This window comes from Panthera onca, chromosome B3, assembly GCF_046562875.1.
Source record: "Panthera onca isolate mPanOnc1 chromosome B3, mPanOnc1 haplotype 2, whole genome shotgun sequence".
NCBI classification, from domain to species: domain Eukaryota; kingdom Metazoa; phylum Chordata; class Mammalia; order Carnivora; family Felidae; genus Panthera; species Panthera onca.
The window spans coordinates 144,926,959-144,954,711 of record NC_138344.1 but is presented as its reverse complement, the minus strand read 5'-3'; the positions used below and the strand labels follow the sequence as shown (position 1 = coordinate 144,954,711).

The 27,753-nt window shown below is 66.7% G+C and overlaps 1 protein-coding gene across 7 annotated transcripts in view; it reads right to left on the bottom strand.

The window, feature by feature from the left end:
- Positions 1–2,696: 2,696 nt before the first annotated feature.
- Positions 2,697–27,753, bottom strand: part of KIF26A (kinesin family member 26A) — a 41,566-nt gene continuing 16,509 nt past the window's right edge. For 3 of the 7 annotated variants that reach the window (XM_081796004.1, XM_081796006.1, XM_081796008.1), the window contains 13 exons: positions 22,889–23,079; positions 16,269–16,458; positions 11,912–12,121; positions 11,344–11,437; positions 10,818–11,080; positions 10,528–10,711; positions 10,264–10,426; positions 9,773–9,935; positions 6,258–9,117; positions 5,375–5,580; positions 5,238–5,258; positions 4,712–4,862; positions 2,697–3,921 (listed from right to left, as the gene is read on the bottom strand). In XM_081796004.1, the coding sequence (XP_081652130.1) occupies positions 3,740–3,921; positions 4,712–4,862; positions 5,238–5,258; positions 5,375–5,580; positions 6,258–9,117; positions 9,773–9,935; positions 10,264–10,426; positions 10,528–10,711; positions 10,818–11,080; positions 11,344–11,437; positions 11,912–12,121; positions 16,269–16,458; positions 22,889–23,079 (4,878 nt within the window). In that variant the 3' untranslated portion in view covers positions 2,697–3,739. Of the gene's footprint in view, positions 3,922–4,711; positions 4,863–5,237; positions 5,259–5,374; positions 5,581–6,257; positions 9,118–9,772; positions 9,936–10,263; positions 10,427–10,527; positions 10,712–10,817; positions 11,081–11,343; positions 11,438–11,911; positions 12,122–16,268; positions 16,459–22,888; positions 23,080–24,344; positions 24,440–24,525; positions 25,213–27,753 lie in introns of those variants that run through there. The other 4 variants (XM_081796005.1, XM_081796007.1, XM_081796010.1 and 1 more) reach the window with 3 other exon arrangements.

Below are 27,753 nucleotides of genomic sequence, written 5' to 3'. Positions count from 1 at the left end.
CTGCCCCCACCTTGGTTCCCAGCCACCACTGGTCCCTGTGAGCCCCCTGCCCTGGTCATCCAGCCCAGCCCGACCTCCACCTGGCCTCACCTTCCCGAGTGGCCCCCCAGTGCCCGGGGCCAGGGTGGGCAGGGCGGGCAGAGCAGGCCTGGACTCGTGGAGTGAGTCAGGCGGGCACCTCACCCCCGGGAGTGGGCTGGCCAGGTGCCAGGCCGGCCTCGGAGGCAGAGACGCCCGCCGGGGCTGGCTCCCGTCCTTGTCCCCAGATGGCCCAGGCAGGCGTCTCACCAGCTCTCAGGGCACCATCACTCCCACCCCTGGGGTTGGCTGACCCTGGCCCCCCGACACAGGAAACCCCCTCCCCCTGGCCTTGAGTGTTCTAAATCCGTGCCTCCTCCAAGAAGAAAGTCCAGAGGAGGAGCCTGAGGTAGCCCGGCTCACTGTGGGTCTCTGTGTCCCCACACATCCCATAAGCAGGATGCCCACAGACCCCTTATAGGTGGCATCACACGATGGCCGCCTCAGCGTTGGTCCGAGAGCTGGGTCCCAGGCAGCTGCGGCTTTCCCATCCATGAAATGGGCACTCCCCAGCTCGGTTCCCAGCCTGTAATGACAGGGCTGAAGGCTTTGATGTCCCAGATGAAAGGCGGCCCCAGGCTCCAGGTGCCCCCAGAACAGGGGGTTCCCATCCAGAAAAGCAGGCGCCACCCTCCCAGAGCCTCCCCTGGACTGTGGGAAGGAGGCTACCCTAGCTGGCCCCAAAGGTCAGCCACCCCCAGCAGTAGCTGGCGGGGGCGGGGGGGGGGGGTTCGGAGAGGGTCAAGGGCATCAAGGGCTTGTCATCAAGGAGCAGGCTCTGGGCCCCTCCAGTGGCTGAGGGGTAGGAGAGGGAGGAAGGGGTGTTCTCTGCAGGAGAAAGGGACCCACACAGCACCCCCAAGTGCAGTCCACCCCCCCCCCAAACAGCTCTGGCCAGATGGTCAGGACACTATGGCCTTGGCTCTCAGGCAGGCCTCCCCCAGTCTCCTGTGTGACCACCCCAGCCCCAACCCCGCCCTGTTCTCTGATGTGGGGGTGGCCCTGACCCCACCCAGACCCCAATACTGTGCTGGTCCCTCAGGATGGAGGAGGGCGCCCAGCACCCCTGCATGGCAAGGTCAGACCATGGGTCACAGCCAGCTGGGCCTGGCTCACGGAAGTCCCAGACCAGGTGGGCTTCTCAGCCCGTCCCCTCAGATATCAGGTCCTGAAAGCCTGTCTCCCATCCCACCCAGAGCCCCACCACAGCCATCTGGACCCCTCGGCGCCTCCCAAATTCAGTGGCAGACAAGCAGGCTTGGTGGCTAGGCCTGAGCCCAGGCCGGGAACCAGATCTCCGAATAGAAAGGGAGAGCCCGGAGGTGCTCCGGGCTTCCAATGCCTCTGGCTGACAGGGAGCCCAACCCCAGGGGCGGGGGGCCGTGCCATAGGCAGCAGGGAGCAAGAAGGCAGCCTGGGGCGGTTGGAGGGGGAGGGCTCAGTGCAGAGGACAGGAGGGGCCGGGGAGGCGTTCTGCACGCTGTCAAATGCTGTTGGGTGTGGGACCTGCTTCTGCCCCCAGCTGGGCCTCCCCCCTGAGGAGAAACCTCGTTCCCTCGTTCCCTCGTTCTTTCCTCCAGCAAGTATCCCCTGAGGCCCCACTGAGGCCCAGCGCTGTGCCCAATGTGGGGGCACAGCAATGACTCAGACCCCACCCCACCCTTCAGAGGCCCCACAGAGGCGGGGAGTACAGGCAGAGACCACACGAGGTGTGGGGTGCAGGGCGGAACAGCCCCTGTGCCGGAGGGGGAGTCCCAGACCACACGAGGAAGGGCCCAGCCAGCTGGGAGGGGCCGGGGGCGCGCAGACGGGGTGGGGGCAGCAGTGGGGCTGCTCAGGACCAGGGTGTGAGCATCGGGCAGGGCCGCCTGAGGCCTGCAGAAGGTGCAGGGTGGGGAGGGTGGCCGTGCCCGGCGGGGGCTCCTGCCAGCTCGGGGGTCCTGAGCCTGATGTGTCCTGTGTGTCTGCTCATCTGTCTCCTGGAGAGACAGGCAGGGGACAAAGGAAAGAGATCAAGGGTCTCCCACTGCAGTACCTGCCTCAATTTCCCCAGCTAGCATGACCCCTGGGAAGGGCCCCGAGCCCGCCAGAAAATGCTGCTTCCCACCAGCCCAGCCCCATCCCGTGGACCCTGACTCAGTCTGTCCCTGCTGTCCCTTCTCTGTCTGTCCCTGCTCTGTCCCCTCTCGGTCTGTCGGTCTGTCCTACTCTGCCCTCTCGGTCTGTCCCTCCTGTCCCCTCTCACTCTGTCCCTGCTCTTTCCCCTCTTGGTCTGTCCCTCCTGTCCCCTCTCGGTCTGTCCCTGCTCTGTCCCCTCTCAGTCTGTCCCTCTCTGTCCCCCGTCAGTCTGTCCCTGCTCTGTCCCTTCTCAGTCTTTCCCTGCTCTGTCCCCTCTCGGTCTGTCCCTGCTCTGTCCCCTTGGTCTGTCCCTGCTGTCCCCTCTCGGTCTGTCCCTACTCTCCCCTCTCCCCTGCAAGGTTGGTCCCTGCAGGGCTGCTGCAGGGCCGACAAGCAGAAGGTAGGTCCCCTGCTGTCCTGGAGATGCATCCTTCAATGCCTTGAGGCCACCTCACCCCAGGACCCTTGCAGGGCAGCTCGCCCAGTGAGCTCAGGAGCCATTTTAACAACCGATGTGTCTTTTATTCACAAAAGCTGCAGCAAGATGTTATCTACACATTTGTACAAAGGTTTGGACGCCCTTAGAAAATGCACAACGGTCAGAAAACAGAGCCCATTGTGCCGGGAACACATACCTCAGCAAATTCACCCCTGGTCTGCATTTGGCAAGAAGTGCCTCCCAAGGACCCCTGCCCTGCCCAGGGTGCCCCCCAGAAAGAGCCTGGCCTGAGGAATACCTTCCATAGAAAACCATAAAAACATAGATCATTTGTCTCCAAAGTCCCACTGCAAATACTGCATTTATAGGCAAAATGATATAAAAATATGAACCTAACAGAACCTTTACAAAACCCTTATCCCCCACATTTTTTCTGTGTGTGTTTTCTTTTGTTTTGTTTTTGCTTGTGGTTTTGGTAAGAATTCCTGCCGTAGAAGAAGGAGCCGTGTGCCTTCAGCTCAGCCCGTGGGTGCTGCCCTCCCTGTGTCCTCAGGACAGAGCAGGTCCTCGGGGAAGGGAAGGTGGGCCGTCCCTGCCCGGAGGACCCCCAGTTCCATCTGCAGAGAGAACTGCACGCAGACCCAGGGCCTGGTGACCACTAGGGCCGGCTCTGCCGAGAGGAGACAGCTGTAAAGGAGAAGTGATCCTGACCTTCGGGCCTGCTGAGCCCAGAGCTGTCCTGCTACATGAATCTGCTTGGCTGGAGAGAGGCTCCTGCTGGGCACTTGGATGGCCACCGCGGCCGCCAGGCCACAGCCTGAGCACACCGTCTGCTGGTGTCTTGAGTCCTTAGCACCAAACGCAAAAAGGAGAGAAGTCCAGTTCAAGGTTAAAGGCACTTGTGTCGTTGTCTGGATGGTGACAGTCTCTGTCTCCGCACACTCGTTCCCTGTCCGCTCACTGCACTCGGCCAGCCCCTCCCTCACGCTCCCTCGCCTCTGAGACCCCCGGTCCTTCAGCCGACCCTCTGCATCCTCCTCCCTCCGACCCCTACCACATCCTCGCTCCCTCCCACGCCCCCTCCGCGCACCCCAGTGCCCAGCCTCAGACGTCCACCTCCTGCGGCCCGGGCGTGGCGGCGGGGGCGGAGACGCTGATGTCAAAGCAGGTGACCATCATGACGTGGGCCTTACACAAGTTCACGCACTGCTCCAAGGCGGCCGTGGCGTGCTCCAGGGCCGCCAGGTACTCTGCTGACTCGGGCTCCAGCTCCGGGTCCACCTCGACTGGGGAGGGACAGCAAGCAGCTGGTCAGGCCAGGGGTTCCCACGGGGCCGAGGAAACGCTTCTCTCCCCTCCCGGCTTTTGGGTCCCTGTCTGGGCCAAGGTGAAGGTGAGCAACTGGAGTTCTAGAGGGAGGTAGCTGGCTTAGGGGCGCATCAGGCAAGGGGCACCAGGGTGGTGGGGGCACACTCTAGAGTCCTACAAGCCTGCGCCTCCCGGGATGGGGATATCAGTTCTCCTCCCAGCAGAGGGGCGGGGCTCACACTGCCCCGCCCAGCAGAGAGGGGCGGGGCTCACACTGCCCCTCCCAGCAGAGAGGGGCGGGGCCACAGTGACCCTCCCAGAAGAGGGGCGGGGCCACACTGCTCCTCCCAGCAGAGAGGGCGGGGCTCACACTACCCCCCCCCAGCAGGGAGGGGCGTGGCCACACCGCTCCCAGCAGAGGGGCGGGGCCACACTGCCCCTCCCAGCAGAGAGGGGCAGGGCTCACACTTCCCCTCCCAGCAGAGAGGGGCGGGGCCACACTGCTCCTCCCAGCAGAGAGGGCGGGGCTCACACTACCCCCCCCCCCCGCCCAGCAGAGAGGGGCGTGGCCACACCGCTCCCAGCAGAGGGGCGGGGCTCACACCGACCCTCCCAGCAGAGGGGCGGGGCTCACACTTCCCCTCCCAGCAGAGGGGGGCGGGGCCACACCGACCCTCCCAGACGAGGGGCGGGGCCCACATTACCCCTCTCAGCAGAGAGGGGCGGGGCCACACTGCTCCTCCCAGCACCGAGGGGCCGGGGACTCACACTGCTCCAGCCAGCGGCCAGGCTCCACCATCAGCCGGCCCTGGGTCTCAGCCAGCTCCCCGCACAGGTGCTCACGCTTGGCCTGCACCTCTCGTAGCCTCTGCTGCCTGCGCTCAGCCAGCCGCAGCGTGGCACTGTTGCACGCCGGACCCTGGGGGGCAAGGGATGCGCGGGGTGGGGGTGCTCAGGCATGGAGGGCAGCCCACTCCCATGCTCTCCCACCATCCCCAGCTTTGGTAGGAGGGTCTCCCTCCAGCCCCCAGGCCTGGGCCAATGTACGGTGGGGCCTCAGAGGTGGGCAGGGATCAGACCTGGGCCCCCCACAAGGTGGGGCTCCCACCAGGTGCTCCCAAAGCAGCCTGCCAGTGCCTGGGCCCAGGTTGTGGGAAACAGCTGTGGTAAAAGCTCCATCAGATGCAACTCCAAGGACAACAGTGGTGACCTCAGTACCCCTCGGACCACCCACTCTGCCCAAGTGGGCATCAGCGCCACCACAGGTTCAAGGTTGGGTAGTGCTGGTTCCTACCTTCTCCACATCCTGGGAAGGCTGAGGGCAAGAGGGGAAAGTAGGGTCAGCTGGCCGCTGGGCCACACCCTCCAGGGCCCACCCTGCCATCCCAGGACCCCTCACCACCAGCCGCCCAGCCCCCCACTGGCCCTGACCTCAGGCGGATCCTCCCTCGGGAGCGGGCGGTGCCGCTGCAGCCGCTCCACGTCGTCGATCTCATACACCTTGATCTCGAAGGGCTCCTTCAGGGAGCCGGCCAGGGGCGGGGGCAGGTCCACCCACTGCCCGGGGAGGCTGGGCTTGCGGCCCAGGGCAGCCGTGTCGGGCATTGGGGCTGGGATCAGCCGTCTCCTCTGCAGACCTGGAACAGAGAGCCGGGCCCTGGATGCGCGGAGACTGGGGGGCCCAGGCCCAGGCCCCAGCTCCGGCCCAGCCTGCCCAGGGCCTGAGAGAGAAGACAGCACCGGGGCCAGATCCAGAAATCCCCAGCCTCTCCAGGCCACTTGTCACCTGGACAGCCACTCCAGCTGCCCCTTACAGCCTCCTGGTTGGCCCTCCCCTAAGGGCAGCCCTCAATACCCCAGCCAGCCAGGCTGAGGCCCAACATAACACTCCCTAGCCCAGCTGCCCCAGGACAGACTCCTGAGCCAGGCCTGAGGGGCGCCCCACCCATAGCTCCCAGGATGTCCCTCCCTGCTCCCCACCCCCACCCTCACGCCCCAGCCACACACACACACACACACACACACACACACACACAGAGCAAGGAGCTGGCCCTGTCCCCCCCAAGTCAGGGTAGGAGGCAGGAGTGGCCATGGCAGGGGGCTCCCATGCAGCTAGGCCCGAGCCCAGGGAAGCACCTGACTGGGAGCCCCAAATGCAAGGCCTCCCCCGGCTCCCGGTGCCCCGTCGGGGTGACCCGCACAGACTTGCACTCGCCAGCCTGCTCTAACAGCACAGCCCCAACCTCGGGGGTGGCAGGGGGTCAGAGGAGGGCACGCGTAGGTGCCAACAGCGGAGGGCAGCACCCACACCCACCTGTGGCCCTCTTCTTGGGAGACCTGAGGCTTCGAGAGCGAGCGCCGGGGGAGGCGGCCCCACTGTCGCTCATGGAGTCGGGGGCAGAGGAGGCACTGCCGGTGGCCTCGCTGTCGCGGAGCACGCTCTCATAGCCGCTGCTGCCACCGCTGTGGTAGAACAGGGCGGTGCGGCCCATGGCGGGCGGGAGCTCGCCACTCAGCACGCTGCTGTTGTCGCTGCCGTGGCCGCTGCTGCAGCGCTGGGGCCTCCGTGGGGCAGTCACCTTGCTATAGGGGGAGGGCAGCGCCGGGCCCGTGGGCGGCCGCTCCTCCCCCACGTTCACACCGCTGTCACTGCCGCTGTCCGAGTCCACTGAGCCCCAGGGGGGGCCACCTCTGCCAGGGGCTCCGCTGGCTGCCAGCTCATTGACACGGCTATGGGCGGCCCGGAGCGCCTGCTTGGTGCCCATGATGGTGCCGCGGCTGGCCTTGGCCCCCATGCCAGGCACTGCCCGTGGGGCCACCCGAGGCACCATCACGGGGCCACCGGGGGTCCTGCCCACTGCTGGGGTTAGTGGCTTCACGGGAACACCCGGAGCCCTCGACCCACCAGCTGCTAGGCTGCGGCCCTTGCCCCCTGCGGCCGGGGGCTTCGGGGCCCCCACTCCCTTGGCTGGGCTGCCCCTACAGGCAGGAGCAGGCCCAGGCGTGGGGCTGGTGGACGGTACCCCCAGCCTGGGCACGGCCCGGGCTGGCCTCCCGGGAGCTTCCCTGGCCTTGCCGCTGCTGTGCCCCAGGAGCTCACACCGCTCCAGAGAGCCGTGGGTGGTGGGACGGGACACTGCCTCCGCCTTGCCAGCCCTGGCCTTCAGGCTCGACGTGGCCCTGGGGACGGAGTGGTCAGCCCGGCCACCGGGCCTGGCCTCCTCCTCCCCTCGGGGGAGGGCGGCAGCCGCAGGTCGCGAGAGGCCCCCGGCCTGGGGAGCGGCCAGACCTGGGCCGCTCTTGTGCTCCAGGCTGGATTTGCGCACAGGAGGGGCTGGGGGGGCCGCCCCGCTGGGCCTCGGGAAGAGGCCTCCCTTGGGGACCACACTTTTCTTGCGGCTGGGGGCATCCTTCGGGCCGCCCAAGCAGGCAGCTGCGTCGGCCAGGGCGTCCCTGCAGGATGCGGTGGGCGTGCTCACACCCAGTGTGGTGGCCCCCCTCCGCAGCGGTGGGATCTGAGCCACGGCCTCCGGCCTGTGGCCTGCCCTGGCTGCCACCTCACAGCCGTCCACGACCCTGCGGGCACAAGGCAGCACGGGGGCCGGGCTGGAGGCCCTGCCGGCAGAGACCCCCTGGAGGGCACCACATTCATCTGCCCGCAGCAGCCAAGGGTCCTCGAACAGGCCTCCTGGGCCCGGCGGGCTCGGGGCCAGGCGAGGGCAGCCTGCGCGGCTGGCCGCTGAGGGAGTCCTCGGTTTCCGGGGAAGGCTGGAGTGGATGGTCTGAGCCGGGGCTGCCCCCCATGGGGACACGGCCGGGCACTCCCGGCCAACTCGGGCGGGGGCTGCGGTGGCCGCTTCCCCAGGACGAGCACTCCGGGCCGGGCCAGGACTGTCCGATCGCCCGTGCTCTGCGAACCGACAGCGGCCATCATCCGGGGAGCTGCCCAGGACGGGGGGGCCCGGAGGGTCGGGCCTTGCCGGCGAGTCAGGGCCGGCCCCGAAGGGAGGCTGCGGTGCGGGGCTGTGGCGGTCGTCCGCGCTCACGCTGACCTCGCTGAGCCGAGAGCTGATGGAGGAGCCCTGGCTGCTCCCGGCCCAGGCTGCGCCCTCTGAGGGCCCGCCGGGGGCCTGGGTGGTGTAGGCATCGAACTCGTCGTTGATACTGCTAATGATGCTCACCGGCCTCGAGCCGGAGGCCAGAGCCTGCAGAGAGCAGTTGCTGCCGAAGCTGGCCAGGCTGGCGGGGCGGCCGGAGCCGGTGAGCCCGCCCAGAGACAGCTCCTCCACCACCGTGAACACCAGCTCGTCCTCGCCGTTCAGCTCCACGGGCTGCTGCAGGGTCACCGTGGTGGTCAGCAGGCCCCGCTCCAGACGGCGGCCTCGTGCAGACGGGCGGGGGCGGCCGGTCTGCCCGCTCATGCCCACGGGGGGTGTCCGTGCCGCACCATCCGCGTCCGCGCCCCCGGGGTCCTCGGGGGCTGGGCCGGCTTCTGGCTGCCGAGGAGGCGGAGGCGGAGGGGCCGGGCCGGGCAGTGGCCTCCCGCCTCCGCCCGCGGCGACCTTGTCCGGCCCGGGCGGCGCAGGCCTAACGCTGCCTCCCTCCCTCTGGTCGGCGCTGGCCCTGGAGGGCTCTGGGGCACCCCGGTGGGTGTCCGGGCCGGGGCTGCCTCGAGGTGTGCTGGCCGCCAGTGGGGAGCCCACAGCCTTCCTGGGGGCGGCGGCCTCGGGCGGGGAGGGCCTCCTGGCCCCGCAGGCCGGGCCGGGCTGGGCCCCACTGGCGACGCTCAGGGTTTCGGAGGGGCCCTCGCTGCCGTCGATGCCCTCCAGCCGCTCCTGCAACTCGGCGAAGGTGCTACAACGGAAGTGGTCGGCGTCTCGAGGGCCCTGGGAGGGCCTGCGGCGGCTCAGTGCGGGGATGATGGGCACAAAGTCAGGCGGGCCCTCATTGTCAGTGAGCTCGCGGTCGGACAGTGCCGTCCCGCCAGGCCCCACGTAGATGACGGTGTCGCAGGACTGCTCACTGCTGGATGAGCACTCGGGGTCTCCGGGTGAGCTGGGGGCCAGGCGGCCAGGGTCAGGGGCCATGGAGCGGCGGAAGGGTCGCAGGTGCGGCGGGCGGCGGGCGCGGCCTTCCTCACAGGAGCTGTCCCCGCCCGAGGAGCTGGACGCGTACTGGGGGCAGAGCAAGCGGGTGAGCGGCCGCCTTACCCACCGCTCACCGCCCCCCCCCCCCGCCCCCGCGCCCCAGCGACACGTGCCGCTCACCGCCCGGGAGGACGGGATGGCAGCCACGGCACCGGGGTGGCCCCTGGGGTGGGGCCGCCGCAAGCCCCAAGCACAACCGCACCTTCTCCGGAGCCCAAGGAAATAGCATTAAGCCGAATTACAGGGACGCAAGGACACGCGGCCACAGCCACACCACCCGTAACTGCGAATCCAGGATTCAGACCCAGGTCCATGTGACCCCGGGGTGGCCCTCACGCCACCCTCCTGCCCCTCGGAGGGCTGCCCGGGAAGTTTTCTGCTGGTTGGCGCCAGGGGGCCACGGGGACCCCGCCAGGTTGCCCGGACCACAGGCCTACCCCTGTGCCAGAGACACAGAGGCCAAGCAACCCCAAGCCCCCCTCGGGGACAGGCTCCAGCCCTGCGTCAGATGCCCCGGGCCCGGGCCCGGCTCCCTACCTTCTCTGGGCAGAGCCCCACGGGGCCAACCAGAGATGGGCAGCAGGCGCCCCACCCCGCCAGGCAGGGGCCCTCAGAGGACGCAGGACCCCGGGGGGGGGGGGGGGTCCTCAAGGTGGGAGGGGCAGAAGGAGGCGGAACGGACCTTGACCTTCTTCCTGCGCAGGCGGTGAATGCGGGCAGCCAGCTGCACGGTGCTGAGCGTTTCGGCATGGCGTGCTGGCGCGTCTGAGATGTGGGCAATCATGGTGGCTCGGCAGCTGGGGGCGGCCAGGGACTCACGCAGCAGCATGGTGAGCCTGTGCTCCCTGGGGGCGAGGGTTGCTCAGAGGCTGAGGGCCCGGGGAGGGGACGTCAGGGTGGGAGGCTGGGCATGCGGGGTGCTACGGGGCGGGGGGCGGGGGAGGGCAGGACACAGGCCCCTCGCCGGGACGGGGCCGTGCCTGGAGCCCAGGCTCCGGTCGGGCAGCCACCCCGTGGGGGCCCCCCCGACGGCAAGGCCCGGCAGACGGGGACGAACAGAGGACCAAAGAGCTCAGGGGTCCAGACGTACTGGGCAGGCCCGCCCTGCCCTCGGCTGGTTCCCGGGGGCCACCCCAGGGCCGGAGCCCGCCCACCGAGGAGCCCGCCGTTCACCTGTAGGGCACGTGCTTGGCTCCGCTGACCAGGGCCAAGATGACGCTGCCCAGAGCCGACAGAGACAGGCAAGGGGGGCCCCCAGAGGCCTCGCCGCCCCTGCCGGGCGCCCCCTCACAACTGCCCAGGTCGATGAGATGCAGGCGGCTGCGGCCTCCAGACACTGAAACCACAGGGCAGGAGGGTGACGGCAGGGCCCCAGGGCACCCAGACCCCGCCCGGGCACGGCCCTGCGGACGGGAGCCACACCGGGCGGACACCTACTTCCGCCGCGGCCGCACTTCTCCATGCGGTACTGGTAGACGTGCAGCGTGAAGAGCGTGTGCGAGCCGCACCGGGCGCCCTCGCTGCAGCCGGGCCGGCTGGTGCTGCGGGCCGCCAGCGCGGCGTCCAGGTAGAAGGCTGCCTTCTCGGCCGTGGGCGCCCGGAGCTCGCTCTGGTTCTGGAGCTGGGGACAGGCGGAGGGGACAGCGCCCCACAAGCTGCGGCCCGCGCCTACCTCCCCACGGCCCCCTCGCAGCCCCCCCGAGACCGCACGCGGGGCCACGGCATACCTGCGCCCCACACCCCGGGTCCTCGCGCAGGTACACGCCCGGGGACTGGGCGTCCTGGAGGCTGCCGGAGGCCACCTCGGCCAGCAGGTCCCGCAGGCTCTCGTCGGGGCCGCACACCTCCGCGGCCGACACGCGGACGGAGAAGCGGGTGCCCGTCCTCTCCTTGCGCTCGTCGATGAGCCTGAAGAGCCAGGAAATGGCGCAGGGCACGACACCCAGGCTCTGAGGCGAGCTGTCCTTCCCGATCATCGTGTAGGACTTGCCTGGGGGCCACGTGGGCGTGTCAGGGCCCCCCCACTCAGCCCGACATGCCCTGGGAGCCCAGCCACACCCGGCCTCCTCCCTGGACCTGCCCGGGGCCCTCGGGGCCGACTGGGGGCCACTGAGACCTAGGGGGCCTCCTCCAGTCCAAGGCCCCCTGCCCTCCAGGACGACAGGGTTTGGGCTTTCCCTCTGTGCAGCCCCCTCCCCACCGGGAAATGAGGCGCAGAGACTGCAGACAGGGGATGAGGGGGGGGGTGCTTACCAAGGCTCATGTGGCCAAAGGAGAAAATGCAGCCATCAGCCCCCCCGACCACTGCCTGGAGCACGTCAGCCACTGTCCCGGAACAGACCTCAGCCTGGGAGGAGGGGGCCCCGGGTGTCAGGCAGGCGCCAGAATCGAGGGAGTCGACACCCAGCCTCCCACCACGCCTGTCTGTCCCCAGCTCACAAGGTGGCCAGGCCGGCACGCACAGGACCGAGGACACAGACCTCCACGTGCACACGGGACACACACGGATGGGATACAGACACACAGCGCACAGGGCGTGAGCCTCCAGGCACACAACTCACACCGACATCGTGGAGACCACACCACATCCAGCACACAAGCCTTCCACAGAGCCCACCAAAAATCGTGCACTTCCCCAGGCCAGCAGCAGAGTCGGAGACCCCCTGGGCCGGGGCCAAGGAGGAAGGGAAAGCAGAAGGGGCCGGGCCTGGGCCGCTGGCCTCGCTCTTGCCGCCCTCCTCCTTCCTCGCTGGGCACCAGGAGCAAGCACAGGCCCGGCCCTGGCCCCGGCCCCGGCCCCGGGGGTGCCCGCCGCCCTCACCTGCTCCGAGTCCTGGGGGAAGACCGCATCGAAGGCAAACATCTTGGGAGCCACAGCGGCGGCTCGTCGGGGGCCCGAGCTTCCTGGGGGCCCGGCGGCCGGGTCGTACAGGGTCACCTGCTTCTTACGCGGGTCCACCTTCAGGAAGGACGTGGGCTCGGCCGAGTGCTGCGCCCCCTGTGCCGGCCAGATTCGCAGCATGACCTTCACCTGGCAGGGGAGGCGGGAACGGGCATCTGAGCAGCCGCCCGCCCAGCGGCCGCTAATTACAAGGCAGGAGGAACTCGCGCGAGTTGAGACAGCGGGCCAGGCCCCGGCACGGGGATCCCCACCGCAGGAATGTGGATGCCTGCACCCCAGCTCCAGCCGGAGCAGATCCCGTAAGAGATCAGCCAGGCAGGCAGAACGCGAGGCTCAGTGACAGGATGGGAGCCTGGCGTGGGGGCAGTCAGCACAGGAGGAGGAGCAGGGGCCAGGACAGGGGAGCACGGAGTCAGGGAGCACAGGGTGGAGGAGCATAGGAGGAGCATGGGGTCGGGGAGGACGGAGGGGGAGGGGGTTGGGTGGTGGAGGACAGCAGGGGGGAAAGTCAGGAGTGGGGGAACAGGCTTTGGATGCCCCCGTGAGCACAGGGATGGAAGTGTGGCACCACAAGTGTACCCGCCTACCCTCGATGTGGGGTGTCTGGCCCGCTCACTGACTCAGGTGCAGAGCTGGAAGCTAAGCGAGCTCAACCCGAAGGCACAGAGCCCCTGGGACCAGAAGGAGCCCCTGGCACACACACAGCGCGGCTCTCGGCCCGGCGACCCCCTCCCAGGCCCACCTCCATCCCAGGAGGGAGGAAACACTGACAGGTCACACAGCCTGAGACCCAATCCCAAACTGAGGGCAGAGGGAGAAGGAGGGAGGGAGGGGCAACCAGAACAGGCCGCAGACACAGCCACCCCCCCCCCCGCCGCCGAAGGAAGATGCACAGGCCACACTCCTGCCCACGGAGCCCCGCCCCGGGGTGCTGCCCCGCACCCCCACCTCAGCGGCCCCAGGTCAGCAGGCCGTCAAGTACAGCTCCCAGGAAAGCAGGCACGGGATGGGGACTGGGGCGGCCCCCCAGCGAGGATTCCCTCCCCACGGCCAGAGCAGGGCGGCCCCAGCCCCCATGTCGGTCCAGCCTCTGCCTCCTCCAGGGAGCCCCTGCCTCTACCTCCTCAGGGAGAGGAAGAACAAAGGCACAAAAGGGGGCTGGCTGGAGAGCCATGATGCCCTGGGAGGGGAAGCTGGGGGAGCCAGCCGGGGACCCAACCCCAAACCCCACACACTGGCGGGGTCCCGGCCAGCAGGAGGACACGGTAATCCTCCCCAAGAAAAGGCTCAATTCTGCCAGGAGGTGTTGGCGACACTGAGGCCTGGCCAGGGGGGCACAGGTGGGGGAGTGGAGGAGAAAGAACAGGGCAGGATGGGGGAGGGTGTTCGCCTGGGGGCTCTGACAGGTGACCGCGCAGCCTCAGCTCCCGCGTGACCCTAAAACCAAAAATAGACACAAAGGTGTGCCCCCCACCCCCCACCCCTGTGCCAGGCTCCGCGGAAGACTGGCATCCACACAGCTGGACCACCAGCCCTGTCGCCCCCAAGGGAACAGAGGCTCAGCGGGGAGGGGGGCCGGGACCTGGCCCCAAGAGCCCAGCGCAAGCTGCACTGCAGACACCCCAAAACCTGCGTGGAGAACAAACACCCCAAACTACGTCTCGTGCAGGGCCGTGACCAGGATGCGCCCCCCGTGAGCTAGGCCGCCTCCTGGGAGGGGCGCCAGACCCCACTTTCTGCTGAAGGACACCACCTTCCACTCCCCAATGAAGTCTTCGATTTCTCCGCTACAGCGTAAATCAAATTACCAGACTCATTTCAGAGCCAATATTTTTCACGGATTTAATTGTAAGTGACAGATACATACGCGGGCAAGATTGGTTTACTGTGGGTAGTTCCGCGAGGCCCGTCTTCTCCCCTTCAGCACGTGGCAAATTGACATGCAAAATCGCTCCAGGAAGGGGGGGTACGTTCTCAGGGGAGAAGCGGAAAGAAAACACTTTTCTGCTGCACTCCCCGAACCTGGGCTCCGTCGGGCGAGAATCGATTCCTTTATTCCCCGACGACACGAACAAAACTATTTCATTTCCAAATGCTGCTGCCAAGCAGACGACAACGTGCAGTTCGCGGTAATTTCTGGCAATTTTTTTTTCAGCATGAACTCCTGGCCACTTCAGGAGCCAAATGGGTTGTGCAGATTGGAGGGGGTTCCTAGGGGGTGAGGCCCTCCACCTGGGCTCCTGCAGGGCAGGAAATGCGCCCGGTGCTGCCTTCTGGAGCCAGCGACATTCATCCCCACTCAGGGACCCACGGCCTGGCCTGCAGGGAGGGCGCAGAGCGGCCGTCGCCCTGTCCTAGCCGAACGCACAGGCCATTGTCTGCAAGGATCCTGTCATCACAGCCAGGAAACGACAGGGTCTTTGCACCAGACAAGGGCATCAAGTCTCTTCCCTAAATGTTCAGATATTACAAAGAGCCGCGGAATGCTGCCAGGTAGGGAAAAAACACGTTTTGCATAAAAAAGGGCTTCCACTCCTAAGAGGTGGCCCAGGCGGGCGAGGGGGGAGGGGCGCCGTTCAGCACCCACAGAAGCGATGTCTTTTTTAATACTGCAAGATGATGAATTACCTTAAGTAGCACATTAATGTCAGGAATTGAGTGTAATCTAACTTCTTTTCTGTGACAATATTAAACGCCTTTCAAGAGGCATTTCTGACTATGCGACATTCGTGCAAATAACAGCCCGGGAGCCAGGGAGGGGGCACTGGGTGGGCAGTGAGTGGACTGGGGGACAAGGGCTCCGTGTGGAGGGACGGGGGCAGGGGGTGGGGAGGGAGCTGGTGTACCACAGAGGAGACCCTGCCCCAGAATACTTGGGTGGGGACCCCAGAAGGAGGTGGCAGAGGCTTGCTACACCCCATAACACGCCTGAGACACGAGGCCCGCCCTGCCCACCACCCCCCCCCCCCACCTTTCAGAGAGAGCTGGCCGAGGGAGCCAGCGACAAGGGAGGAGGCCAAGGTCAGAGCTGTTAGAGCCCTGTCCCGCAGCCACTCTGCTCAGTCGGGGTTCGTGTCCCCAACACATACACCTGCAGGTGGGCGGCGCTGAGGTTCCCAGGACCACCTACGTGGCGAGGCTTGTCGGGGTGACAGGCGTGAGAGAAGGCTTCCAGCAAGAGCAGGCTGGCAGTCGCTTTGAGGAGGAGGGGCGCAGCGGGAGGGCGGGGGGCAGGGAGCGTCAGGGGAGTGGTCCGGGGAGTGGTCCGGGGAGTGGCTCGGGCCCCAGGCAGGGGACCCTCTGTGAACACATCAGACCCCTCTGCAGCCCAGGCGCGTGGGGCAGACCGAGCCCAGGGGAGCATGGACCCAGCCAACCAGCCTCTGCAGGGTGAGCCTCTGGGCGCTGGAGAGGCTGTGCCCAGTGCCCGGGTGGGTGGCCGGCCGGCCGGGGGCAGGGGTGTGCGGCAAGGGGGCCACCCCAGTCCCAACCACCCTCGGGGAGGCACCTGGGAGTGGCCAGCACACAGAGTGTGGGCAGAAAGTCAGGGGAAAATGTCGGGGTACACACTCAGGGTCAGGTCCAATGCTCACCCCCACGGCTGTGTGACTGTGCCTCAGTCTCCCCACCCTCCATGGGCACAAAGAGCCCACCTCACAAAGAGCCCAGCTAACATGCTCACGCAGACCCCACACATGCAGGACCCCGAGCCGGGCCAGGGTGTAGTTCCCAGCAAACCACATGGGGCCAAGACGGAAACCCAGTATGGGCAAAAGGCCACAGGAGCCAGGGGTCAGAGCCAGGGGCCAGATGGCCTGTTCCAAGACCAGGCAGCTGGGTTCCTTCCCCCCTCTGGGCCTCAGTTTCACCACCTGAACCAGCTGATCATACGTTCCCCTTTCCAGGGGTGGTGGCAGCTGGGATCTGCCCGGACTCTGAACAGCGGAGGGCAGCGTCCCAACTGACACACGGTAGGGGGGCTCCTGGGGGCCAGACCCCAACCCCCAGCCCCAGGAAGCCCTGACTGTCCCACCCCACTCTGAGGCCACAACATGCCCCTGGGACCTCCACCGCAGTCTCCTAGGCTCGTCGCCACCCAGAGCAGCCAACGTGGGCCTGCGCCTCAGTCTCCCTGTCCGTACCCCACTTCATCCAAGCTGGGAGAAGGAAGCAGGATCTTTCCGCCTCCTGCACCCTCCCAGCACCTACTCAGACACCCCTGGCTTCGTCCCAGCCACCAGCCCCCGGGGTCACCTCCAATCAGGAGCAGGCCTACCTTTCCGACACCGCCGAGGTTGTCCTTCACCTTGGAGGCGGCCCTGAGCAGGCAGGGGGGCGTGGGGGGCGGCCACAGCTGCAGGACCCCGCTGAAGTCCGTGGGGTAGGGGGAGGCGCCGCGGGCAGCAGGGGCTGGTGGCGGATGAGGTTTCTTGCGCTTGGAGGCCAGGTTGAGCTTCTGGGCAGCCCTGGGGAGGGGAGGACGGGGGCCGGTGGGGGCACTCAGTGCTGTCCTTCTCACCTGCCCCACCCTGGGTGCGACCCACAGCCCGTACGGCCCCAGGGCTGGGGTTGCTGTGTCCTATCCCTGGCGGCTGGCTCAGTGCAGGCCGGGTCTCCTCCAGCTGCCCTGGGCCCCCTGCCCAGCAGCTGCTGGGGGGATGGGGAGGGGGTGGCTGGAGCGTGCTGGGGTCAGCCACTCCTAGGCCGGGGCACCCAGGCGTGTCGACTTAGTCTCTGTGCCTCGGTCTCCCCATCTCTAACATGGGTTGCCATGACCAGCACAGGTTCTTGTGTGCAACCCCGATGAGCCGAAGGGTTCGAAGCACCCTGCAAACCGGAGGAGCTCAACAAAACCTAGTGTTCCCATGGTTACCGTGGCCCCCGGCCCCCTCCCCACCATACCGGCATCCTCAGCCGGGCACTCGAGCCCTGCACGGTGTAGCCCCACCAACCCCACAGCACCCCGGGGGAATGTGCAGACCCCCTGAGTTTTAACCCACCCCGACATCCGGTGCACGTTTGAGAAGCACTGTTGTGAACCCCCAGGGGACCGTCACAGGCACACGTGCCCCACGGGCCCACCACGCTCCCGCAGGGGCTCCCGCAGCCGTCCAGCACATCCTCCCCCGGCACCACGTTAGAGTTGGCTCGCGTCAGCCCCCGGAGCCCGCACCCTCCACTGCAGGCCACCAGGCTACCCGGCACCCACCCCAGGCTCCCAGCACGGTGACACCAGGTGACACAGATACGAAAGAACACACCGTGGGCCCCGGAGCGCGTTCAGGCTCCGTGCCCGGTGCGCAGATGGCCTGGCCTCATCACCTGTCCACGCGGGTGGGGCCCCCGTGAAAGGGGGGCAGCCGGGATGCGATCCGAGCTCGGGGCTGAAGCACCTGTGGCACCCGCGGGCTCCACCTCTCTTCTGCACCCCGCGGTGCCCGCCCAGCCCTCAGCCAGCCTCCCGCTCAGCCATCTACCGCCAGCGTTTTGCTTAACCCCACTCATCTTTAATAGGAGTCGTCTTTTAAGAGACCCCAGGGACGGCTTTCCTCCTAGTGAGGTGTCATGGCGGGAAATAAAAGTAATCTACGATGCGTGGCAGGTCCTTAATAGAGTGGTGGCCGGTGGTGCCGGTGCGTGCCCGGGCCGGGTGGGGCGGGGGTGTGGAGAGTGGAGCCCACAAGCTGTCCAGGAGGAGCCCAAGCATCTGGGGCGCAGGGAGCCCCGAGCCGGGCCACCGGGCTTCTCTGGCCACAGACCAACAATAACCCGATTCCCGACTGAGCCCACGTACTTGTAAACCTCAGAACTCCCTGCAAGGAGAAGACCTTCGTCCCACCCCCCACTGCCTGAGAATCACAGCAAGTCAGGGGCAGAAGGGGCCTGGCAGCATCGCCTGAGGGCAGGGGACAAGAGCCACTCTGAGAAGGCAAGGCCTCGGCCACAGCCCAAACTTGAGTGTGACCTGTCCCCGGGGGTCAGTCAGGGCCGGCAGGGCGAGGACCAGGGAGACCTGGGCAGGGGCTGTGGGAGGAAATGAGGCCATTTCATCAGAGCCTCGGCTCCTGGGGCTCCTCCGCCCGGCCCGCTGCCCAGCCTTGGACTCCTGTCCTGGACCCCAGCCACTCCGGGTTCCGCAGAGGCTTCCTGCCAAGCACTCAGGGGGGGGGGGGGGGGGGGGGGGGCTGTAGCAGGACTTGGAGAACATTAGCGCCCAGCAGGCAGCCCGGCCCCACCTGCCCCACACTGCCCCCAGGGGCTGAGGTGGCCAGAGAGGGTGGGACTCTGAAGGACTACGAGGCCCCAGGATTCATTTCCTCCTCTGTAAATAGGTACAGTGGTGCTCATTCCCAGGATTTCAGGAAAGCCCAGCACGGAGGGGCCGCCCAGCACGAGTGTGTGGAGGGTGTCCGCCAGGCCCTCAGGCCGATGGAACAGGTCAGCAGCAGACAGCCCTGGCCAAGGCAGGCCTCCCCCACGCCAACAGCTGGTTCCCTGCTCCTCCCTAGGTCGGGCAAGGTCGGCCTGGGACCCTGGCGCTGTGGGGGGCGGGGCATCCTGAACCCACACTCCTAAATCTCCGGGGGACGCGGGGGCTGAGAAGGACCCAGGGTTGATGGGTAAGGTGGTGGAGGAGGACGGAGCAACTCCGGGTCACAACCTCCAATCTGCACGACCAGAGGGCAGTGCTCTCTTTGCCTGGTGGGTCACACACGAGGCCAGACGGCTCCTGTTCCCTCCGTGATCCTCTCAAGAGCCAGGGGTTTGCGGCACAGACCTCAGCACAGCTGGTCACCCTCAGGGCCCTGGCAGCAAAGCACGGCGAGGTGTCCTTCCCCCAGACACGTTCCGGTCACGCCTGGACAGGGGCTGGGCCTGGCACTCTCTGAGGTCCCGCCAGCCCTGGGAGTCGGGAATGCTGTCGGCCAGGGCTCCACCCTACGGTCTGACCTAACTCAGGGCACCCTCTCCTCCCTCCTCAGCCCTGCGGTCGGCCCCCAAGGGGCTGGGAGCTGAGGAGCTGGGCCCTGGCCCGCCTGGCCCTCCAGGTCCTGCCCTTACAGGCTCACCCCACCAGGCATGACTCAAAGACATGTCACTGCATTAACAAGGGCCCAGGACGGGCACTCTCTCTTTTGATGAAATCCAGGCCCCTGTTAACAGGGACAAACCCAGCAGCCACACCTCGGTGTCTATGGCCCGGGGGAGGGGGCCCCTGGGGGCCGGGCTTGCCATTAAGGGCTGCAGATTTCTGGAGGCCCAGGCCTGGTTTCTGACCAGGGAAGGTGGAGAGAGCAGTGGGAAGGTGCCACCAGGCCTCACAGAGGCTAAGAGAATACACAAGCACCACACCCAGGACCATGAATGCCCACTGCGTTGTCGGAGGTGGGGGCCCAGGGCGGGACCTGCAGGGGTGAGGAGTAGGGAAGGCGAGACATGCCGGGAAGTGCAGGCAAGTCTGAGTGGTCGGGCTCTGAAGAGAAGGCTTGGAAAAGCAGGAACTTCACCTGCGCATCTAGCTCTCCGCATCCTCAGAAGCTATTCTTCCAGGAAGCCTGCCCTGATGCCCCCAAGCTGGGCTTCCCAAGTCTCTGCCTCCTGCTACTACAGGAACCAGTCCCTGTCCTGAGAAACAAGTTTATAAGGCCATGTCCATCCACCAGGCAGAGTCTCAGAAGGGAAGGTGTCTGCCAAGCCCAGGGCAAACACCAGGGAAGCTCGGGACGCAATGACATGGCTAAGAGTGAGTGAGTGAATAGATGGGTGCATGGGTGAGTGGGCAATGAGTGCATGGGTGCAGAGGTGACCGGGTGAGTGTGTAGGTGAGTGGGTGAGTGTGTGGCTGTGTGGGTGAGTGGGTGTGTGGGTGAGTGGGTACAGAGGTGAGTGGGTACGTGGGTGAGTGCATGGGTGCATGGGTGAGTGGGTGCAGGGGTGAGTGTGCGTGGGTGAGTGGGTGCAGGGGTGAGTGTGTGGGTGGGTGGGTGCGTGAGTGCATGGGTGAGTGGGTGCAGGGGTGAGTGGGTGCGTGAGTGCATGGGTGCATGGGTGAGTGGGTGCAGGGGTGAGTGTGCGTGAGTGAGTGGGTGCATGGGTGAGTGTGTGGGTGCGTGGGTGCAGGGGTGAGTAGGTGAGTGGGTACATGGGTGCATGGGTGAGTGGGTACAGGGGTGAGTGGGTACATGGGTGCAGGGGTGAGTGGGTGCGTGGGTGCAGGGGGTGAGTGGGTGAGAGGGCGCAGGAGTGAGTGGGTGGGTGGCTGGGGGATAGACCCCTCCAACATCCCTCGGGGAATATTTTGCCTTTTTACAAAGAACAATTGCCTCTCACAAACGAGGTGACTGCACAAGCAGGTGGCCTTGATGGTGAGGCCCTTCCCTATTCGAGGAGGCAGCCAGGGCTTTTTGGACACGTGTGTGGCCCCCACTCCCACAGCCGCATCGTGTCACCTGGGAACTTCACCTCGCAGTGGAGACACTCTCGGCAGAGCCGTCTTGCTCGGGGTACCTGGCTTATGCTGACCGCGTGCCCCTGGGCGGTGCCCCCTCTGGCTGAGGACCTCTGCCTGGCACCAGGCCGGACAGTCCTCGGGTTGGGCATCCAGGCAGACACCCAGGAGGGGCTCCACCGAGGTGGCAATGCGGGGGCATCTATGAGTGCGGGCGGGGGTCCCGGTACCTGAAGAAAACCTCACCTGCCACCTCCCCAGCCCCTGTCCAGGAGACCCCAACAACTCTTCCAAAGCATGTACGTTCAGCGATTTGGGAGCTGACCCCCAGAAAGACCCAGAAGGGTGGGCGAGAGACCACTAGAGGAGACATCTTGGGAGGAGGGGAGACGGCAGAGGTGAAGGGCAAGGGCACCCCACGGTAGGAGCAGGAAAGCTGGGGAAGGGGGTCAAGGCCTCCAGAGAGAATGTAATTATGCCCTCCCCACGGAGCCTGGCCTTGTCGGAGCTCTGGTCAGTTGGCACTCTGAGCTCTCGGCCACAGCTGTGGCCGCCATGTGTGAACGGCCCATCCAGGCCCAGCTGCGGGGAGCAGGGCGCCAGGCCTCAGCCCTGAGCCGTACAGCACAGCAGCATTAATGAGGTCCTGGGCACCCGGCGCCCACGCGACCACTCTCTGCCTTGGTTCCCCAAATCGGGGTGAGGGGCTCAGAGGTCCTGGGAAGGCCCGGGGTGAGGCTGGCCCCCAGCGAGTGCTCCAGGACCAAAGGAGATCCCAAACTGCCAACGGCTACCCCATTCCGCCTCCCCCGGCCAATGCCAGGCTCCTACTCACCCCTCAAAGTCCACCTCCGTGGCACTCAGCACCACGGACAGCACTCTGCCCTGTCCCTTCACAGATGCCACAAGGCCATCAAAGGCTGTCTGCACAGATACCCACCCCCGCTGGCCAGGGGGCAGGGTGTGGGCTGGGCTCAGCTCTGCCCCTGTAGGAGCCCGGCGAGGGGCAGAGGTGGGAGCACAGAATGTACACTCAGCACACGCCTGAAGCCCCCCAGGCCAGGATCCGGCAGCTCCACGGCCCCCCAACACACACACTAAACAAGAGAGCGGACGTATGGTGCACAGCACTCCCATCCCACCCAGGGGGCTGTGGCCCAAGTCAAGCACAAGGTCCGATGGCCTTCCTGGCCAGACACCCACCCCCCAACTTGGCCCGTGCCTCTGCGAGACGCTGCTACGATTCAGGGCTGGTTCAACAGGCTGGAAGTAATGGCTGCGGGCAGTGCACAACCCCCCCCCCCCCATCAGAAAACTTGCCTCCCGCTGTCCCCACACTTGTTTCTATGGTAACTTCCCAAGGTCAGCAGCAGTCTTGCTCCGATGGAGACAAAAGGCAGCCGGCACCTGCTTAGCCGGCCACAAGGTTACTAATGAGCCAGCGTGGCCCCCAGAACCTGGGACCACTGGAGCGCTCCTTCCTTTTCAGAAGGCTTGAAATCCCCCTGCAGGCACGGCCCAATGCAGCAAGCCACTACAGAAAGCCCTAGACACGGAGGCTAACCAGGTGGGGACGTGCCCAGCTTGGCCCTCTCGTCCCCTGCACGGGGACTCCCCCGCCGGCCCCACAGCCAGTGTTCACCAGCCCATCAGCACCCCCCTCCCCGCCCCCCGTCGGGCCTCACAGCCCCACAGCCCGTGCTGATAAGGCACCTCGCCCCTCCACCCGCACATGATTCCTGGACAAGCTTATCAGTGCCCGCCAGGGCTGCTAATGGGACAGTGACCCGCATCTGGGCCTGCCATTACCACTCATTACCACCATTACATCCTGTAATCCACAGTCCTCCGCCGTGTCTGTCCTATCTGCTGAATCCCAGGGCCCTGGCGGGAGGGGCAGGGGCAGGGGAAGAGAGCCCCTCACCACGCACCACTTCCCACCTCCAAATCTGCCGGGCCTGGGCTACACCAGCCCCCGTCCCCAGCACCTGGGGCCTGCAGGGCCGCAGCTAAGCATCTGGGGGACCAGAGCTCAGGCCGGCACTGGACCACCCAGCTCCTGGCCGACGGGGGAGCTGGATCTTACAGGGACAGATGTGCCGGCAGCCCCCCGGGGAGGGGAGGGCAAAGCGTGGGGTCTGGGTGCAGCCTGCCCTCCAGGACGCCCTCCTTCAAGCCCCGTTCCACTCCCCTGCCCCCGGCTCCCCGACTGGGATCAGCCTCTATCTGAGGCCCAGCCCACACCGGCCCAGGGCAGGCCCCAGGACACCCGTGGCTGCAGCCCACCCCTGGTGCCAGAGGCCCATCCACCGTGGCCCTGCCGCTCCCCTGCCGCCCTACCAGGCAGATCGGCCACAGCTCTCCCAGGGAAGGCCTGCAGGCCACGGGGGCCAGCGGCCCAGGTCCCCACCTGCTGTGTGTGTCCCAGCACCCCCGGGGGGACGTACCTAATGAAGAAGGAGGCTGCCGCCGACGGGCCTGTGGAGCCCCCAGCCGGGGCGCCCGGGGCCGGGGTGACCAGTGCCGTCGTGCGGGCCCCACCGCGGCCCCACGTCTTCGACGCGCCATCAGAGCTCAAGGTGGGGGAGCCGTCCCGGACCGTGTCTGCCACTGCCACCGCAGCCACCGCCGCCTCAGCCTAGGGGGAAGGGGGAGCCTGCATGAGGAACACACGCCTGCTGGGGAAGCGGACCGCACACCCCAGGGCCCCCACATGCTCCCCGGGCCCCCGCACACACAGGACCCCGGCTGGTGGCCAGCCTCACAGGGCCCACGGAAGACAGGTGGACACAGATGCCCACCCAGTGACCCCCACACCCCTCACCCCCGGGTCACCCACCTGGGAGCACGCAGGGGCACGATCAGAGGAGAAACCACAATAAATATTTGTCAGCAGCACTAATTGCCCCGTGTATGATAATGTATGACGCTCCCATCATCTGAAATACTACTCTGGCATTTCCAGCTAATTAGCTAAAATAAATTCTAGAAAGAGAGACAGCCTCGTAATGAAGCACAAATGTAATTAAATGCTCCCTAGGACGGCACCAGAAAACCTGAGATCCGTCCACCATATATTATGTTTATGTGCCCACGTCGGGCCCTGGACCCCCAGGCCAGACCTGGCCCCGGAGGGGGTGGATGTGGCTCCTGGCAGGAGTGGGGGGTGGGGGGGAGCAGCCTGCCTCAGCCTGGCCACTCCCAAACCCATTCCCCTAGGAACCCCTGTCCCCAGGGTTCAAGCCTCCCCAGGTACCACACTGGTCCCTGGGCCCCCTGCTCCACTCAGCCCCAAGGGCTGTGGACAAGCACTGCCTGGGCCACCTTCTACGCCAGGCCTGGGAGGACCAGGGTCCTCATGCTGATGGGACATGGGCCTCCCTGGTGACCCTGAGGGTGAAGAGCCACATTCTGGAGGGCCCAACGTCCTCGGGGTCTCCTAAGGGACGCAGCCAGAGGCCACGGTGCCACCACACGCCTTGGGAGGAACGTTCTGAAGAAGGTCCTGCCACCTCGCCACGGCGGAAGGTCCCGCCCTGCCCAGCCCACGGTCAGCACCAGCTTCCAAACCCCTCTTGGGACACAGTAAAACCATGTCTGCAAAGGAAGTTCACAGAGAACCCCAAACTTCAAGCTAGATAGAAGCCATGCACTCCCCCCGGGGGCCCCTGGTGCACCGGCCGCTCCCCCAGGAGATGGAGGACTGGTCAGTAGCAGAGAAGGGTACACCTGAAACAGCCCAGGCCCTCACCCTCCGCGCCCTGCCACCTGCCTTGCCTCTGCCTAGAGGGCAGGAACTCCTATGCATCCCTCAGAACCCAGCCCAGCCAGCCCTCTCCTTCTCCAAGGCACTCCCTGCACCTGCCCCAGGTGCCCTGTCCCGGCCTCCCCCAGTCCTCTGACCTCAGCTTCCCTCGGGCTGTCTAGTGCTTCTGCACCCCGCCTACGGGGCCATGCCCAGCACCATACTTTCTCAGTCCTCCGGCTTCCGTGAGCACCTAAAACATGTCAGGAATCAGGAAGACCCTGGGGGGTCCTACCGCACAGACCTGGTCCCCTCCACATCCTTGTGCCAACACCTTGCCTGGGGCACGGTAGGTGCTCAGTAAATCTGTCTTCCAGGAGCACACAGCCTGGCAGGGACGCATCTTCTCCCATGGCTGGGAGGCCCCCTGTCCCTGAGGGAATGGGGCTGTTGGAGTGGAGGGGGCACCAGCTCCCGGAGAACATTCCAGGAGGGCCAGCCAGGCCTCGGCCTGGACGATAAGAACGAGAAGCTGCTTCTCCAGGAGGCTGTGGAGACCCAAGGCAAATGTGTGGGTAACGCAGGGCAGCCCGGCCGGAGGCCTCCCGTACATGCTCACACCTGCCCTCAGACGTGAAGACCTTTCTCACCACTGGACGCAAGTGCTCCCCACAAGACCCGGCGCGGTGGAGCAGAGCGGGTGGGAAAGACTTGCCACCTTCCGTCCCGTGGACGCTGACCACCGGGGCCCCGCAGAGCAGAGCAGGGTTGAGCACCCACCGTGCGCCCCAGGGCCGGGGAGGGGACCACCACCCGCAGCACCCCCGTCCCCACCCCTGTTGGCATCCTGGCTCCCGCCAGCCCCCCGGGACGGCTCTGCCGCGGGGCCCACGCCCAGCAGCACGGGCCAGGCCGTCACTCCACTCAGTGAGGCCTCCCGGCCAGCGGGGGACCCAGGCATGGGGTCACAGAGGGGGCCCTCCACGGCCCCTCCGTCCACTCCCACAGGGCCCGGGCCAGCCCACCGTCGCATGCAGCCTCTCCGCCTCCAGCCAGAAGGTTCTGGCACCACCTGGCGATGGCGCGGGTCGCCCACACTGACCTGTCTCCGGAGTCCCGCACGTGCCTCGGCTCCGCCGTCCCACGAGCTGCCGAGACACGGCCCCGGCCATCGGGACGGCCGCTGCCGATTCCTGCCGGGAGCAGAACCCAGGCATGCCAAAAGAAGCCGGAGGGGGCGGGAGGGAGGGCGGCCAGAGGGAAGACCACGACAGGAGGACAGGAGAGAGGGGTCGAGGAGGGGAGGGGAGGGCGGGAGGTGGCCAAACAGAAAAGGCACGAGAGGGAGGCACGAGAGCAGCAACGAAAGAGAAGCACGAAGAGAGGAGAGCATGAGGCGGCCGCACCGGCCCGGGGCCCAGCACGCAAGCTCAGAGCCGGTCCCGGCAGAGGCGCCCGAGGGCAGCCGGCACCGACGGGCTCCAGGCGGCGCCTGCCGCGGGGCTCCGGGGAGCACCGTCCGGGAAACACCAAACTGGCCCCCTGGGCCCGAGCCCCTCGGCCTGTGATACTCTGGCACGTGAAGGACGGCGTTCGCCAGCTCCTCAGCACGAACCCCTCACTGGGGGCTCTTCTGTGCCATGAGGCGGGGACGGCTGGGGGGCAGGGGGGGAACGAACGGCCGGAACTGAATCCCGCAGGCCGTCGCAGCCCGCCGTGGGGTGCGGCCGGTCCTGCTCGCCGGGCCTGCGCCAGGCACCAGAGGCTCCGGGCTGGGAATGACCTGACCCCTGCGGGTGCCCTGCCCACCCCCGCCCCCATCCCATCACAGAAGCAGCTCAGCTGCAGCACCACAGGGAAGAGGGGGCCATCTCATCCAATGTCTGTTCCATGGAGGGGTAAACTGAGGCCCAGAGCGAGGGCACCAGCAACAGGCCAGGTCAGAGAGACAGGCCAGGACCCTCCACTCCCTGCCACCCCAGCCGCATCCCTGAGGATGGGCAGGCACCTACCAGGGACCGCGAGGACGAGGGGAGGCAGGCAGGCTGGTACCGAGGTCACCGGCGGCAAACTCCCCGGCCGATGCCACACCACCCGCTCCCCGGTCTCCATCAGAACGACCTCGGCTCCCGTTCCACACATCACCTCCTCCAGGAAGTCCCCCACCCAGGCAGGGCCTCCACTGCCCCAGCCCCCACGGCCAGCCCGGAGCCCTAGGCTCTGGGTTCTCCCCTGCCCGCCGACCATGAGCCCTAGGGCGCGGGGTAGGGGCCGGGCGTGGATGTCTGCAGGACTCATGAAGGTCTGCACAGGCTCCATGCAGCCCCGCCCCCGGCCGCCCCGCCGTGCAGGCTCGTGGTCTCCGGCTAAGAACCGAGCACAGGAGTCCCGTGGACATCTCATGGCTGCTCCGTCAGCACGGAGGGACGTGCTGCAGTTCACGGCCAGGACCCAGTGCAGCAGGTCAGGGCGGAGGACCTGGGGTGGCCCCATGGCCACCACCCAGCATCTCGGGGCAACCAGGGTGGCGACGGCCCGAGCCTGGCTCCCGTGGGCACCTCCGTCCCCTGTGGCGGCAGGTCTGCCCCTCGGCCTGACGGTCCGGAAAGCATCCGCCAGACTGTCCCGCCGGGTGGGCCCCACAACCAGGAAGCAGCACTGGACACTCAGGAGGTGGAATTAGCTGGGAAGGGCCGAGCTCCGTGCTCCCAGACGAGGGAGGCGGGCTTCGGTTTTGATTACAGCTGTGGCTGCCGAAGGGCCGCTCCCTCCAGACACGGGGCTCTCCGGACGGTCCCCCAGAGAACACGGGGCGGGCTCCCAGCCACAGCGCCCAGGATGTTCTGGGCCCTCAAAGTCCTGGCTCCCGGCCTCCCCCTCCAAAGACCATCCCCCTCACAACCTGCCTCCCCCTCTCCGTGCTGAGACACAGGGCTGCAGCCCGCCCCCCAGCCCTCCCGGCCAGCTGGAGCCACGTCCGCTGGAAACAGTCGCGCCCCGGGGCCGCCGGTGGGCACCCCAGCACGTCCTCCAGAGGTATGCACACGCGAGACTTTACCATCCCAGAGCCACTTGCTATCGATGCCCTGGTTCCGGGGAAATTACCTCATCTGAATCCTAAAGTTCTATTTACGCTTCTAATAATCTCCCCATCGATCGCCAAGGCTGCTGTCTAATTACAGATCGTTCCCACCCACCCCAAACGCGATCAATGTGCACATAAAACAGACAGGGAGCCTTAAACGCCCACGTTTTACGACGTGCTGGCTGCAGGCAGGACTGCCCAGCAAGAGGCCAGCAACCCCCTGCCTGGCGCGGGAGACATAGACTCTCAACGGCTGCACCGACCCCACGGCCCCCGCGGTCAGCTCATGTCCCTCCTCTACCTCCTGGGCACCCTCAGAGCGAAGGCCGACCCCTCCCTCTGCCTGGCATTCGAGGCCCCTGTGAGACATGCATCCAGCTCCCTTCCCAGGAGCCCTCGGGCTATTCCCCGCGCCCGCGCTGACCCGCCACAGCTGGGCCAGCCACGTCTGATGCTTCCCTCTGGGCCCAGCTCAACCTCAC